The sequence below is a fragment of the Natrix helvetica genome (genome assembly GCF_964273705.1).
Source record: "Natrix helvetica genome assembly, chromosome: 2".
NCBI classification, from domain to species: Eukaryota; Metazoa; Chordata; class Lepidosauria; order Squamata; family Natricidae; genus Natrix; species Natrix helvetica.
In genome coordinates, this window is record NC_138552.1 from 92,113,394 (window position 1) to 92,127,992 (window position 14,599).

The 14,599-nt window shown below is 38.8% G+C and overlaps 1 protein-coding gene across 1 annotated transcript in view; it reads left to right on the forward strand.

Annotated features, from left to right (window-relative positions):
* The window catches only part of SVEP1 (sushi, von Willebrand factor type A, EGF and pentraxin domain containing 1), a gene marked incomplete at its 3' end in the record, with an annotated part of 152,764 nt that overhangs the window by 95,083 nt on the left and 43,082 nt on the right, over positions 1–14,599 (forward strand). The window contains exons 26-33 of the mRNA XM_081943838.1: positions 395–596; positions 1,292–1,467; positions 2,504–2,628; positions 3,454–3,577; positions 5,730–5,900; positions 6,512–6,685; positions 12,061–12,180; positions 13,268–13,444. Of these exons, the coding sequence (XP_081799964.1) occupies positions 395–596; positions 1,292–1,467; positions 2,504–2,628; positions 3,454–3,577; positions 5,730–5,900; positions 6,512–6,685; positions 12,061–12,180; positions 13,268–13,444 (1,269 nt within the window). The remainder of the gene's footprint in view (positions 1–394; positions 597–1,291; positions 1,468–2,503; positions 2,629–3,453; positions 3,578–5,729; positions 5,901–6,511; positions 6,686–12,060; positions 12,181–13,267; positions 13,445–14,599) is intronic.

The window sequence follows — 14,599 nt, forward strand, 5'->3', positions numbered from 1 at the left end:
GCTATATGCTATTTAGTGAGTATTTTGTCCTGAGCATATCCTATGCTGAGGGAAAGACCTACAGAGAAGCCCAAAGATGAGATCTTAGTTACCACTGCCTGTTTCCATGTGGATTGAAATCACCCCTTCAAGTTAATAGAGCAAGGACAGGGGAGGATACTTTGAGCCAATTGATGAGTATGGTCATGCTCATTTTAATCTCAACTTTCATGAAGCCTGTCTTTAGTGTCAGGGTAGCATTTTGAGACTACTCTTCAATTTGGGACTTGAAAGGCTGATCTTGGAAATTTAATTGTGCAAGTTCTTATGGTGTAAAATTGAAGGAGCACAGCTAGCCACCATAAATGCATTGTGATATTGTCAAAGAACTAAACATTTTTCCTATCTGTTGCAGAGCAGTCTTCTGGATTTAACTTGGATTTCGAAGTCTCTGGAATTTATGGCTACGTTTTGCTTGATGGTGTCCTCCCCTCACTCAATGAGATCACATGTGCCTTTTGGATGAAATCCTCCGATACTACAAATTATGGGACTCCAATCTCTTATGCAGTGGAAAATGGAAGTGACAATGCATTCTTGATTACAGATTACAATGGGTATGTGAAGTATCTACAGCTTCCAGATCATATACTTGGGGAAGAGATGCAAACTGTATTTTACTGCTTTATCAATAAAACTAAGCTAGGTTTAACCTAGAGGTTAAACTCAATTTCATTAAGGGCCTCATCAGGGTTGTGTTTGACCTTGGGGGGTCAAGAGGGTGTGGTCAGGGTAGGTGTGGCCAGGATGCCAAGGACCCTGCACGGCCCTCCTGAGCTCTGTTTTTGGCTGCAATGGCCTACTGCAGCACTCTGCCAGTGAAAACTGAGCTCGGGAGGGTCGCATGACAGCTTCCTGAAGTGCTCTTCCAATGAAAATGGAGCTCAAGAAGGCCTTCCCAAGTTCCGTTTTTGCTGGCAGAGGCACCGCGGGCCAGTCCTCTGCTGTTTCCAGGGTGGCCCTGTGGGCCAAATTTAAGCACTCCGCGGGCTGAATGCAACCCACAGGCCTTGAATTTGACACTCCTTCTCTAGAGCTTGTTATTCCATGTGTTCTGTTACGCAGTAGAGCATTACACATTCTATATTCAGCAAGCAAGGAACCTATAGATTTGTGAACTATTCCTCCAGTCCATGCCAATAGAGGGAAATCTACTGTAGTTTACAACTTATACTATCTTGCATGGACCATCCAAATCCTAAGCTGTTTCAAGCAGGTCACTTCCATTTCTCTTTCTTCTCTTCTGATATAGGTGGGTACTGTATGTTAATGGGAAGGAAAGCATTACAGATTGCCCTTCTGTGAATGATGGCAATTGGCATCATATTGCTGTGACATGGGCAAGTGGAGACGGAGCCTGGGGAGTGTACATCGATGGAAAATTGTCTGATGGAGGCAGTGGCTTATCTGTGGGAACAGAAATCCCTGGTATGTCTCCCTTCATTATTTATCTGGCTGTATTTATTTGCCATCTTATTCGGAGTCATTTTGAGACATTTGACGGAAGGAATGTAAGATTCACATCCTATACAACCTGGTAATATTCCAACAAAATTAATGAATCATTTAAAGCTATAATTAGTACTAGTTTATTGTCCCAAGCAAATAGTGCCAACCATTATGTACAATAGCAATAATCAGTAGCTTTATTCCTTGCATTTTGTATGAGTGAACCTGTATGAAAAATGTAGTATCTGAAATCAATCCAAACATCTATTGTTGGATGCAGAAGAGAGCAACACTTGCTATCTGCCTAGACACAAATGGTTATCTTATCTTTTCTATTTCAAACTGCACAGAGGTGATATTCAGCAGGTTCTGACCAGTTCTGGAGAACCGGTAGTGGAAATTTTGAGTAGTTCGGAGAACCGGTAAATCCCACCTCTGACTGGCCCCGACCCCATCTATTCTCTGCCTCCCGAATCCCATCTGATTGGGAGGAAATGGGGATTTTGCCGTAACCTTCCCTGGAGTGGGGAGGGAATGGAGATTTTTATAGTATCCTTCCCCTGCCATGCCCACCAAGCCACGTCTACAGAATCGGTAGTAAAAAAATTTGAATTCCACTACTGAAACTGCAACACACTCACCTAATTTTATATAATTATACATGAAAGCACCCATTCCTAACTACAGATTACATCAAAATAAACAAATATGTGTGGTAATGTCACAAGTTCCAGCTTTCCATTCTCCTATTGCAGTGACAACACGGGCATAAGGGGAGGAGTTTGCATTACAAAATTTCATTCTTGGCCTGCTTATTCTCCCCATGGACTTCTATGATTAAATGAATGAATTGTGAAAACTACATCCGAAGAGCTTGGCATTTATATTTATATACAATGCCTACTGCATGTTCTGGCCCCCTCAGCAATCTGCCTTATAATCTAAAGTTTCTCCTAGAATGACAGTGCTGAAGTCAAGTTCTTTGTTATCCTTATTCTGTTTTCCTTTTAAATAGGTGGAGGTGCATTAGTACTGGGACAGGAGCAAGATCAAAGAGGAGAAGGCTTTAATCCAGCTGAGTCTTTTGTTGGCTCAATTAGCCAGCTGAACATTTGGGGTTATGCTCTGCCTCCTGAACAGGTAATATATTGAATCTGATTTGGTTTTACTGAAAGTTCCATTTTATTAAAGCTGTCTGCTATGGGAGTAAGAGTATTGCAGCATAGATGCCCAATATAGCCAATTTTTAGCTATATGAATTAATTAAAACTAAAACTAAATACAGAATAATCAGTGAACCCATTTATGAAGATGCTTCAAAGGGATGTGTTCATGGTGAACATTCTAAACAGAAAAGAACAAGGATGGACCTTTTTGTTTTTATTTATCTTCCTTTTCATGAAGCATTCAATTGTACATTCACTTGTGGCAGAAAATTATCTGCCAATTTCTGTAGCTTCCAGATCAGCTGTGGCCCCTTTGATATGACAAAAAGCAATTTGCCATTGATGTACTTCTTAGCAATAAAAGGGCTTCTCACTAAATGGCATTGGAGAAGTAATCATAGGCCTATTATTAAGGGAGAAATGGAAACAGAGAAGAAGGGGTTAACTAAATCACCTTGAGCTTCTGGAAGAAAGGCAAACAAATGAGTTGAACTCAATCAAGATATGTGAGTGAAGCACAACATACTTTGCAAAACATTAGCGTGATTCATGATAATATAGTTTTCTATCTCATCTTTTTCTAAAATAATACATGCAAAAACTTAAAGCAAGGGTCATTGCAAAACCCTAATCATGCCATTTTAAAATAATAAATTATTAAAATGAAATTAATTTTATATGCATGGGTTGTGTGTGTGTGTGTGTGAACATTTTTTGTCCGTATTTTGCATTTGCTTCCAACTAATTGGTGACAACACAGACAAATACATATGTATTTTATTCTTTCTTGAACTCTAAGGTGAAGTCCTTGGCTACATCTTGTCCAGAGAATCTCCAGAAAGGCAATGTATTAGCTTGGCCGGATTTTCTTCCTGGGGTTGTTGGAAGAGTGAAGATAGATCCCAGGAGCATATTCTGTGCTGGTTAGACTTTTTGTTCGCTTTCAAAACCTTAATAGAAGAATCATACAGTTGCATTCAAACCATGTTCAGAAAAACTGTGGCACTGAATGAATGGTTTCAGAAAGGTCTCAGAGAGAAAATCAGTAATAAAAGTTATTTCTCTTACAACAGACAGGTGTAATGAAAGAGAAAATCAACAGGGTTGATATTTCTGACTTTCTCTTGCAACAAGGAGTATACATATACTGGTAGTTCTCAACTTACGGCCACCATTGAGCCCAAATTTGATGATAAGTGAGAAATGAGTTAAGTGAGTTTTGCCCGATTTCATGATTTTTCAGTTGTTAAGTGAATCACTGCAGTTGTTAAGTTAGTAACCTAGCTGTTAATTGAGTCTGGCTTCCCCATTGACTTTGCTTGTCAGAAGGTCGCAAAAGGGAATCACCTGACCCTGGGACATAAGTATGAACCAGTTGCCAAGCATCTGAATTTTGATCACATGATCAGAGGAATGCTAGAAAAGGTCGTAACCCTAAAATACAATCATGTCACTTTTTTCAGTGGTGTAACTTTGAACATTCACTAAATGAACTGTTGTAATTTGAGGACTGCCTGTATTCTAGGACAGCAGTCCCAACCTTTCCAGCTTTGCGGACCAGCAGAGGGGGAAAGGGAAAGGCGATCGGCATGAGTGTGCATGTCCACCACTTGTGCAAGTTGAATTCCAGACACGAACGCGCTTGCCCGCTTTTTGTGCGGCACAGTTCCGAATGGGCTACGGCCCAGAACTGAGTGGCAGCCCAGGGTTGAGGACCCCTGTAACAGCATATATTCTTAATTCATTACACCAAACTGAGTGGCCAATATTTCATATGGAAACAAGAAACCAGTCATGTTACAGTAGAAAAATGGAAGAGAGAGCTGTTAAGGGCAAGAAGATTTATTAATATTTTAGAAACATAATTTAATATATTTGAGGGAACAGCTTAAAAACATAAGTATTACATAATATTTTAATATAATTCAGTCCTCTATAAAGTTTGTAGTAAATATTTACCTTAGTTGAATATGTTTTAAGTTAAATGTTTGTGAAATAAACTATTTAAGTTCAAATAAATTAATTAAAATAGCATAAATTATGAATATAATTTCATGTAAGTGTGGTTCAAGAATAAATTCTAGCATAGTAGGTTTTTATTATTCCAATTATTCCTATTAACTATAAAATGCATCCTGAAATTCCGTCTGTCATTCCATATTCTTATACTACACAGAGGTTCTCAGAGCAGGAGCTTCCAAGAAAATAATTCCCTGATAGCACATAGAAAAATGTTTTAAATTTACTGGTATTAGTTCTGAGGCATGAGGCTAAAAATACAATTATCCCCATGGCCTTGCATGGATACACTTGATCATTCAATGACTGGAACATTTAGTCTTAATTCCTCAAATTCCAGTGTTGTGTAATAACTGTTCATTGGGACCTCAAGCAAAATATTTATGGTTTCCTGCACTAAGGATGTTGAAAGCATGAAATTTAGGACTGGGTCATAGGGAAATATTTCTTGGCCTTCATGAAACAATAATTCAATTTTTTCTTGATTTGTTATTTGTTTTTTTTTTGGTTATTGGGTTTTTTGTCATTTTAAAATATAATCATTGTTTTAACTTAAGTATTGAAATGAAGAACACTTCTTAATTTAAGAGACCTTAGAAATTACTTACAGACTTAAGCAGGTAGCTTATTTAGTACAATATGAAGAACCAGAATGATGAGTACAGAATTGCAGGATTTAAAGTTGATTTCTTTTTGGTAAATATTCACAACCCAGCCATGCTTCTCTTATTCTTCCTTACCACATGGATAAAATATAATTCTCAGAATCTTCTTTCTCTTAAAAATGGAATGTTGATTTGGCAGTACAATGTAGTGGCATTTCATTTTAATGTACTAATCAAAGGGGGAGTCGTGAATATTTGATCAGTAAAAATGTAGATAACTGTGTCAAATTTGATAATTTGCTTAGTCAATACACGTTACATTGTTTATAACCTCACACAAATTACCATCACAGAATTTGAGTCGGTTGCCTGCAAAATCCACTGTAAATAATGTGTTTGCTCTGTGAGGATAATATATATAAATTGTGCATACATGTTAATTTGTCCACAGATTGCCAACCTTTAGAAGGATCCATTCCCCACCTGAAAACTTCATCAGCTACTTTAAAGCCAGGATCAAAAATATTTCTCTACTGTGACACCGGTTTCCACATAGTGGGAAATTCTGTCTTACATTGTCTAAATTTAGGACAGTGGGCACAACCTCTTCCACATTGTGAAAGTAAGCAGCTATTTTTGTAACAGTTTTATCTTCAGGATATACCACACTGTTTTTCAGACAAAAAAAAAAAAGAAAGAAAAAGTATTGAATGGAAGTCACTTAGGGACACCCAGGGTATTTTTTTTGAATTATTTTCATATAATCTAAATTTATTGTTAGTTTACGGAATAAATTTGCTTGTGTGTGTATGCATATACATATATATGGGCATGTGTGTTAGATGGTGCATGAGATGAGATGTTATTTTATTGTTAAGGGCTTATTGGATTTGTTCTTCATGACCATTGTAGCTTTTTTAATGTTTTGTTGAGACTGGTTCCATATTCTTTTTAATGTGTTTTTAGCAGAAAATTTTGGAAGTGCTTGCTGCTTGACTACAGTCAGTACAGGAAGTGAAATCCCAAAAGCAAAGACAAGCACCCGGCACACTTTCTTCTTTAGGTTTCAGCCATAAACGTTGAAGTTTGTATTATTAATGTAACTACAAATAGAATTCTTTGCTGCCAGGAACTAGGACTTAAGCTCATGAAGCCATTTGAAGAAGTGTTTAAATAAATATGTGTCATTCCCTAATAGGTTTACATGTGCATTTATATACTGTCTGGGTATAGGAATTAGTTGTGGAGAACCTCCACCTTTAGAACATGGATTTTATTCGGCTGAGGATTTCTTTGCTGGAAGCTCTGTAACCTACCAGTGCAACAGTGGTTATTACTTGTTGGGAGACTCAAGGATGCTGTGTACAGACAATGGAAGCTGGAACATTATTTCACCATCTTGCCTTGGTAAGTCCACATAGACCTTATGGTTAATATAAAAAGCTAAATCTATGCTTTCCTGTCCAATTCTAAGGATTTTGTGACTATGAGTGACCACAGACGAGCAAGTATCATTTCTTGTATCACTACCCTGTTTCCCCGAAAATAAGACCTCCCTGGATAATAAGCCCAGTCGGTCTTTTGAGCACATGTGGTAAAATAAGCCCTCCCCCAAAAATAAACCGTCCCCAAAAGTATTGCAACACAGCAGCAGCCATGAGGTGACCATGCTCGCTGCCTCCTGCACCTCAAAAATAATAAAATCTGGGAGTTAACGGAAGTTCTCCAGCTGGACAGACGTGGGGGGTTGTGAGCTCTCAAGAGCTTCACGTGAACCCTGTCTGACAAACCTGTTCCAAGATCCTTTTTCGATCAGAACATTCCTAGGGAGAGGGCGAAGAAGGAACAGCATCTCATCAGACCCAGAGGGAGGCAACAGGTCCCTCGCAGGTCCAAGATTTGTCCTCTGGATTGGAGCAGGGGCGGCAGCTTGGCTGCACAGAAGCTGGCTTCCTGCCAAAGCACTGAGCAGGAGCATACAGGAGACGAAATGAAAGACCGGTAAGAAGATTCATTTAACCAACAGTCATAAATCAAAACTTGGAAAAGGCAAAGAATCTTTAGAGTACAAATAATAGACAGTAAATAGACAGATCTGAATGTTGGTAAAAGGAAAGAAAGAAAAGGAAAATGGAGGGTTGAAACACCAGCCCCCCCCAAAATGCTATTTCTTTGAAATAATTTGGACAGAAATGGCGAAAGCAAAGAAGTGACAAACCTACTTAAATATAAACCCTAAATTTGGTTTTGAAAATAGAAATAAAACATCCCGAGGGTTTTTGTCTGAACTTCTTCCAACTCTAATTAGGGAGAAAAATCAAGAAAAAAAGCACCACCTTCTCACTGATAACCTAATCTTGACTGTACGGGAAGTTTTAATTAACCAACTGCCATAAATCAGAATTGGGAAAAGCAGGAGGCAAAGAGATAAAGATGGCTGCAGCTTTTCTTCCGGTTTTACATAAACTGTTAGCTAAATTTAAGATAGACCAGAACCTCGAAATAAGATCTGCATAACTAACTGCAATTTTGGAACTGGACATTTAAGGAAGAACAAAAGACCAAGATGGCTCCCGTCGCTCTTCCACATAGCAGTTGAAGTAGATAAATTTAAGGTGGACCAGAACTCTGAAAGAAGAGTTGTAAAACTAACTGTAACTTTGGAACTGGACATTATGGAAAGCTGGGGATTTGAAGAACTATGTGAAATCATAAAAATATGCATAAACCATTAAAATCAATAAAATTAAGCCTAAATAGAATTCTGAACACAGAGAAGCAGGGATTTAAAGAAGAGGGGAAAGAAGAATGGGGGAAAGATAATGAAGATAATGAAGGGGTAGAAACAGTGGGAAATAAAAAGCAGACAAAAAACTTCATTGGGCTTGACAGTGGTATAAGGGAAATGGTAAAGGGGAGATGTATCCCAACAAAAGGGAATAAAAAGCAGACAAAAGTTGTTTTGGAGGTTTACAGTGGCTTAAGGAAAATTGAATCAGGAGATTATGCCCCAACAAAGAGAAATATAAAAGACGGTAGAGTGGGGAAAATTGAAAAGGGTGGATGTGTCAAAATGAAGAAAAGGGAGAAGGCAGGAACAGAGAAGTGGGACAAAAGACTTACTAGGAAAAATCAGACAACTAGAAATTATTATATGGGAAAATATAAAGTTAAGATGGGTTTATTCACAAATATGACAATAAAATGGAGTGGCTAACTAATTGAATATGGTAATGGAAAGATAATTAAATAAAGGTCAAAAGACATGGAATAATGGATAAATATGAAACTAATATGGAGAGATTGTAAAGCAGAAGTTTGTAGTTCACTTTTTATCATGATAATTAAACTGTGTTACTAATTGATTGAATATGACAATAAAAGGACAATTAAGCATGTGTTAAAATATATGAAACATGTATATGTGTATATATATCCTTTAAGATGATGAATAAAGTAAGATGTGTACCATTTGTTATTCTATATAGTAGACTAAGGGAATTGTAATGAACATTGAACAACAAGGATTGCTATTTATAGACAATTAAGGGTAATCCAACTCAAGATATGGAAGAATGGAGAGGGAACATGAAATATACTTACAATGGGAAACTATTGAGATTTAAAGATAAAATCACAAATTGGGGGCATGTAAGGATGTATAATTATATAAATTTAATGATGAGAATAGCGGGGCAGTGTAACCAGGTCTACATCTCGGCCAAAACTAGATTTGGGGGGTGGGGTTTAAAAGCACAATGACTATATATGTATACTGTTTTGTTCTATTTCTTTAAAAAAAGGAAGAAGATATATGTTAAAATTAAATATGTATATTGAAAAGGAATTATAAATATCATCAACATAAAATGGAGCTTGCTCAGAAGCTGAAATACACCAAGTAAATGAGATGAAGAGTGTGAAATAGAGGAGGGAGGTAAGGGAAGAAGAGAGGGATAGGAGAGAGGACGGGAGAAGAGGAGGAGAGAAAGGAGGAGTGAAAGGGGGAGAGAGGAAGGGGAAGTAGATAAGGATGACAGAGGGAAGAAAGGAAATAGAGAGGGAGAGGAGAGAGGGAGAAGAAAGTGATAGATAAGGTATAAATATGGTTTATGGAGAGCAGAAGAGCCAATAATTGTTTTGGGGAGTTGATGGCAAGGTAAATTGACGTAAGCATTTAATAATACAATATGATGCTGGCTATGTAATAGTATACATGTATATACAAAATAAAAAACTTAATATGCAAAATAATAAGATTTCCCCGAAAATAAGGCCAAGTGCTTATTTTAAGTATGCCATTGCACAAAATGGGGTAATACATATCAGCTGCATATTAGCTGCAACATACTGTAACTGACACAAATTATGTGCTTCATATAAGTCTGTGAGGGCGAACCTATGGCACACATGCCAGAGGTGGCACGCAGAGCCCTCTCTGCTGGCACGCGCACCATGGTCAGATCTCCGTGGCGTTTCTTTCGTGAGCTTCTATTTCCCTGCAAACGACGAAACAGAAGCTCACAAAAGAAAAAGATCTTACCTCTTGCCGTGCTACCGATGTTGGGATGCCGTGACTCTCGCTGGCCAGCCGGTCTTCAGATCTCTGCTGCACATGCATGCATGTCTGCCTACACGTTCATGTCTGCACATGCACACGTTCACACATGTCTGCATGTGCACGTTCATGCATATCTGTGCATGCACATGTTCACGCTTATCTGCATGTTCGTGCATTCGCATGCGCATGTTTTAGTTTGGGCAGGTGCACACGCAGCTTGGGAACTTGGTGCCTAAAAGGTTCGCCATCACTGATATAAGTGGTGCAGTGATGACATGATGCACGACATGTTATTGTGGCTTACACTTGTGACTCAGATATGTAATATGTCAGTTAAGCATAGATCCAAGATCTAAAAAGATTCTTTGGATTTCTCAAGTCTTACATGTTCCATAGGATTTATAAAAACAGTTAACTTGTGAAGTATATACAGTTTTGTGGGTCTTTGGATTCTGGTAGATAAGGGAAATCATTATTTATTAATTTATGGTCCAAGACCAAATCAACAAACATTAAAACATATAGAGTAGTTTAACCATTTAAATGTATAATTTACCTAGAAGTTACAAACAATCAAATCTTTGAGGAAGGCACCAGCCAATTCGCTACAAATAAAAAAAATCACTTCTGCCCTACATATATTTAGCTATGCAATCTAGCAATTCAAAAGCATGCAAAAGCGAATAGATAAATAGTACTATTTTTCTGGGAAGGTAACAACGCTCTGTGTTTCGCTGCATCTCCATGCTACAGCGTGATGTCATGGTGGCCACATGACCATGGGAACGTCTTTGGACAACATTGGCTCAATGACCTTGAAACGGAGATGTGCACTGCCCCCTAAGGTCAGCCATGATTAGCAGAGTAAAATCTACAGGGACTCCTTTACTTACATACATTTAGAAGTTGGTGGCCTAAAAGGAAAGAAATGATCTCCTTATCATAAGAAAAAAAAACTTTGTAATAATTAGGGTTATAAATTTTAATTGTTACTGTGTATAGAACAGACATTTAATAGAAAATGCGTACAGATTCAACCTTCCTATTTGAACATAAAATTGTTATGTGGGAGGTTGAACTATCTTCCAGTTGTTGCTCTTGATGGGTGGTGCATTGATTCAGGCCAGAGGAGGGGAAAAACACCAATGACTATTCTGGTAGGAGGAGATATGTGGTCCATCATGCTTTTCTTCACATATGTAGGTTTATATATCCATTACATTTTTTGACAGAACTTGGTTAGATAACTTTCGAGAATTGCTTACAGTAGAGAGAATGTCTGTTTGCATTTTTGTCATCACTCAGAATCTGCCTCAGTCAGCAGTTTTGCGTACATTTTATTATATCCTTATAAAGCACCATGTGTACTTTGTGTAGAAAGAAAGAAAGAAAAATGCAGGCATCCACATTTTTTTCCACAGATTACTTTCAAAAGATCTTAAAATAACCAGCATTTTAATATTTTGTAAGAGAACAGAACTTAGTCTCATTCCTAGAAAACTAATTTCAGGAAGAAGAACACTAAGTTCTGATATAGTTAGTCCTGGACTTACGACCCCCAAGTGGAATTGGAATTTTGATTGCTAAAAGAGGCAGCTGTTCCTCTTCAGAGGTGATCTGCTGCCTGTCAGCAGTTGACCCTCCCCTATGTCTGTGCAAGCAGGCAGCTCTCCATTTGGTTGACCTGAAGGGCCCGGGACAGCATTGTCCTCAGCTTCTGGCCTCTCTGATCATACCAAGGGAGAGGTGCCAGCCCTGTTGAACAGTTCCAACTCCTCATCGTCCGAACTGGACTCTGATGGGGCCACATTCATGGCACTTCAGAGAAGAAGAAAAGGATAAAATAGGCCAGGATTTTAATCAGAATGGCCTAGAAAATTAAAACGGTGAAGAAGAAAGACGGTAAAGAATGCATGAGGGCAATCATAGTTAGGTGCCATTTGGTTCAAAAGGAGAACTACAAAAGGGAACCTACATAGTTGGACTGAATTTACTGAAAGTGACAGAGAAAAGTTAACAGCATTTGGTGTTTTCTGTGAGTGCCAGGCTTAAGAGGCAGAAAAAGAGAATGGGAGCAGACTTTCAAGAGATTAGAAGGATTAGATTATAAGGATAATCTGGAGTGAAAAAGATGCAGGGGCTGTTGGAAGCAGTACAGGAAAGTGAAGGGAAAGAGAGTGACATTTTCTGAATAACATGAAATACTGTTCTTTGTTTCTAGATGTTGATGAATGTGCAGTTGGTTCAGACTGTGACTCCCATGCTTCTTGCCTTAATACAAATGGATCCTACATATGTACCTGCATTCACCCATATACAGGAGACGGCAAGAAATGTGCAGGTAAAGGAGCAGGAATGCAGAACTGTTTCAATAGGCACATGGAAAATTGCTTGTATTCTATAGAATCATAGTTATATTTTAGTCCTCCTCTCGAAATCCATCACTGAAATTCCAGATTACCAGCCTCCCAAAATGTGTAGTATAGCGATAGCCGTGCTTTACAGCCCTCTCTAAGTGGTTTACAGAGTCGGCATCTTGCCCCCAACAATCTGGGTCCTCATTTTGCCAACCTCGGAAGAATGGAAAGCAGAGTCAATCTTGAACTGGTCAGAATTGAACTGCCAAACTGCTGGCAGCTGGCAGTCAGCAGAAGTAGCCTGCATTACTACATTCTAACCACTGCACCACCACAACAATATAATTGGTATAAGGGTTAAGTGGAGCTGGCTTAAATATTTTATTAACAGGATAAAAGATTATTAGTAATCCTTCATTAAGACCATATTACACCTTATTTATCTTAAAACGGAATCTTTTTTCCTAAAGTGATATGGTCTATTAAATCATATATTCAATGGATAATGCATAATTATTTCCAAGCAAATTTAGACCCGGTAACTTGTCATTTGTCCTTTGGCTTGGGAAAATTGTCATAAATTTAACACAGATAGCTACAATTATAACCCAGAAATGGCAAAAAGGCAAAAAAAATGCAAGAGGGTCAGGATAACTCCTTCCTAGAATTTCTCAAAGTATATCTTTAATGATGCAAGTAGCTGCTTTGGTTTGGTAAGATTTCTATCTATAGGTAAGGAACACTAAAGGAAACTGCTTAAAAATAACTCTGTTTCTTGGTTTTGTAGCCTGACACTAGTATAGTGTTGAAAATAGTAAAGAAAATATCTCATGATGCAAGGTGAACAACTTGCAGTAGTGGTATAATTCCAAGTAATGGAAAAAATGACTCTAAGGTTGATCTAAACTGTTCTTCAAAGAGTTTGATGAGCATTCCCATGCTTTTTTTTGTCTGGGCTTTTACCCTGCCAAGTTGCCTACTTCAATGTTGCGTGATTTGTTTTCATTTTTAAGCACTTGAGCCACACCTGATGTCAGTAAGCTCTGTTTTACCTTATATCTGATTCCAAAGAACCCGTAAAATGCAAACACCCAGGAGATCCTGAACATGGTCGCTCGCATGGAGTCAGCTACACTGTTGGTAGTGAAATCAGGTTTTCATGTGAAAAGGGCTACCAGCTAAAAGGAGTGAGTCAAGTTACATGTTTGGAATCTGGGGAATGGAGCCATTTGATACCATTCTGCGAAGGTATTTTTTTTGAATACTTATTATGATTGTATAGATAGAAATCATAGCGGCCTGGGGTAGGCAGTTCAGGATAAAATTTACAGGAATTGCCTGTTCAAAAAAAAATGTACCAAAACATGATATAGATTTCTTCCATGCTAGTATTGGATTTGTAACTTAAATGGATGTTATTATTGGTAGAGACTATATCCTGGCCGTTCCGACAATGTTTATCACCAGTGGCTGCTTAAGGATAAACAGTCCTAAATTACAGCGCTGGTGGCTAGATTCTGCACAGCAGCACTGGGGATTCATCTGAAACACGTATCAAACCCACCATAGCTATTTTATACAACAAATGTGGCAAATCCTTTGCACTGCTTATTCCTTTTCCTTTTAATAATAAACTGACTATGGGCCTCACAGTTTATGGATTATAATTTTAGTATAGTTAGACCATGTATAATTGGATTTTATCAAAGACTAGCTGATAACCTGGCATTGCCTGGGTGTTTATCCTAATCCTGTATTAGACAGGAAAAGGAATAAATTATATCTATAGTGTCGTGTGACACACACACACACACCAGGTGACCCCCACCCATGCATGCATGACTTCCTCCCAACGTGCCCCATTAGGCCTAGTAGGCCTCCCTGCAGCCTCCTGGGAGTAAAAACGGGCCACAGGGGGGCTTGCCCCCCCTGTGCTCCCCCCACACTCTGCATGCGCACATGACCCCTGTGCATCAGTGGTAGGTTGCCAAATTTTCTACTGCTGGTTCGGGCGCGCTCCTGCACACACTTGAGACGCTTATGCGCAGAAGCGGGTGGGTGGGCAGAGCCTCCCGGCCCCGCTACTGCTGGTTCGGCCAAACCGGGAGCAACCCACCTTTGCTGCACATGCGCAATGGAGTTGAGCTGGGGCGACGGCTCGCAGAGAGGGCTCTGCGTGCCACCTGCATGTCAGGACACACACGCACACCAAGGGGTGTTAGGGGTGTCGTACCCTCACAGTATTTTTTCCAGAGAGTAAGCCATCTGTGTACCAAGTTTGGTTGAAATTGTGTGAGGTGTTCCAGAATTATGCTGGAAAACTCTCTCTCTCTCTCTCTCTCTCTCTCTCTCTCTCTCTCTCTCCGATAGATGATGATAGATAGATAGATAGATAGATAGATA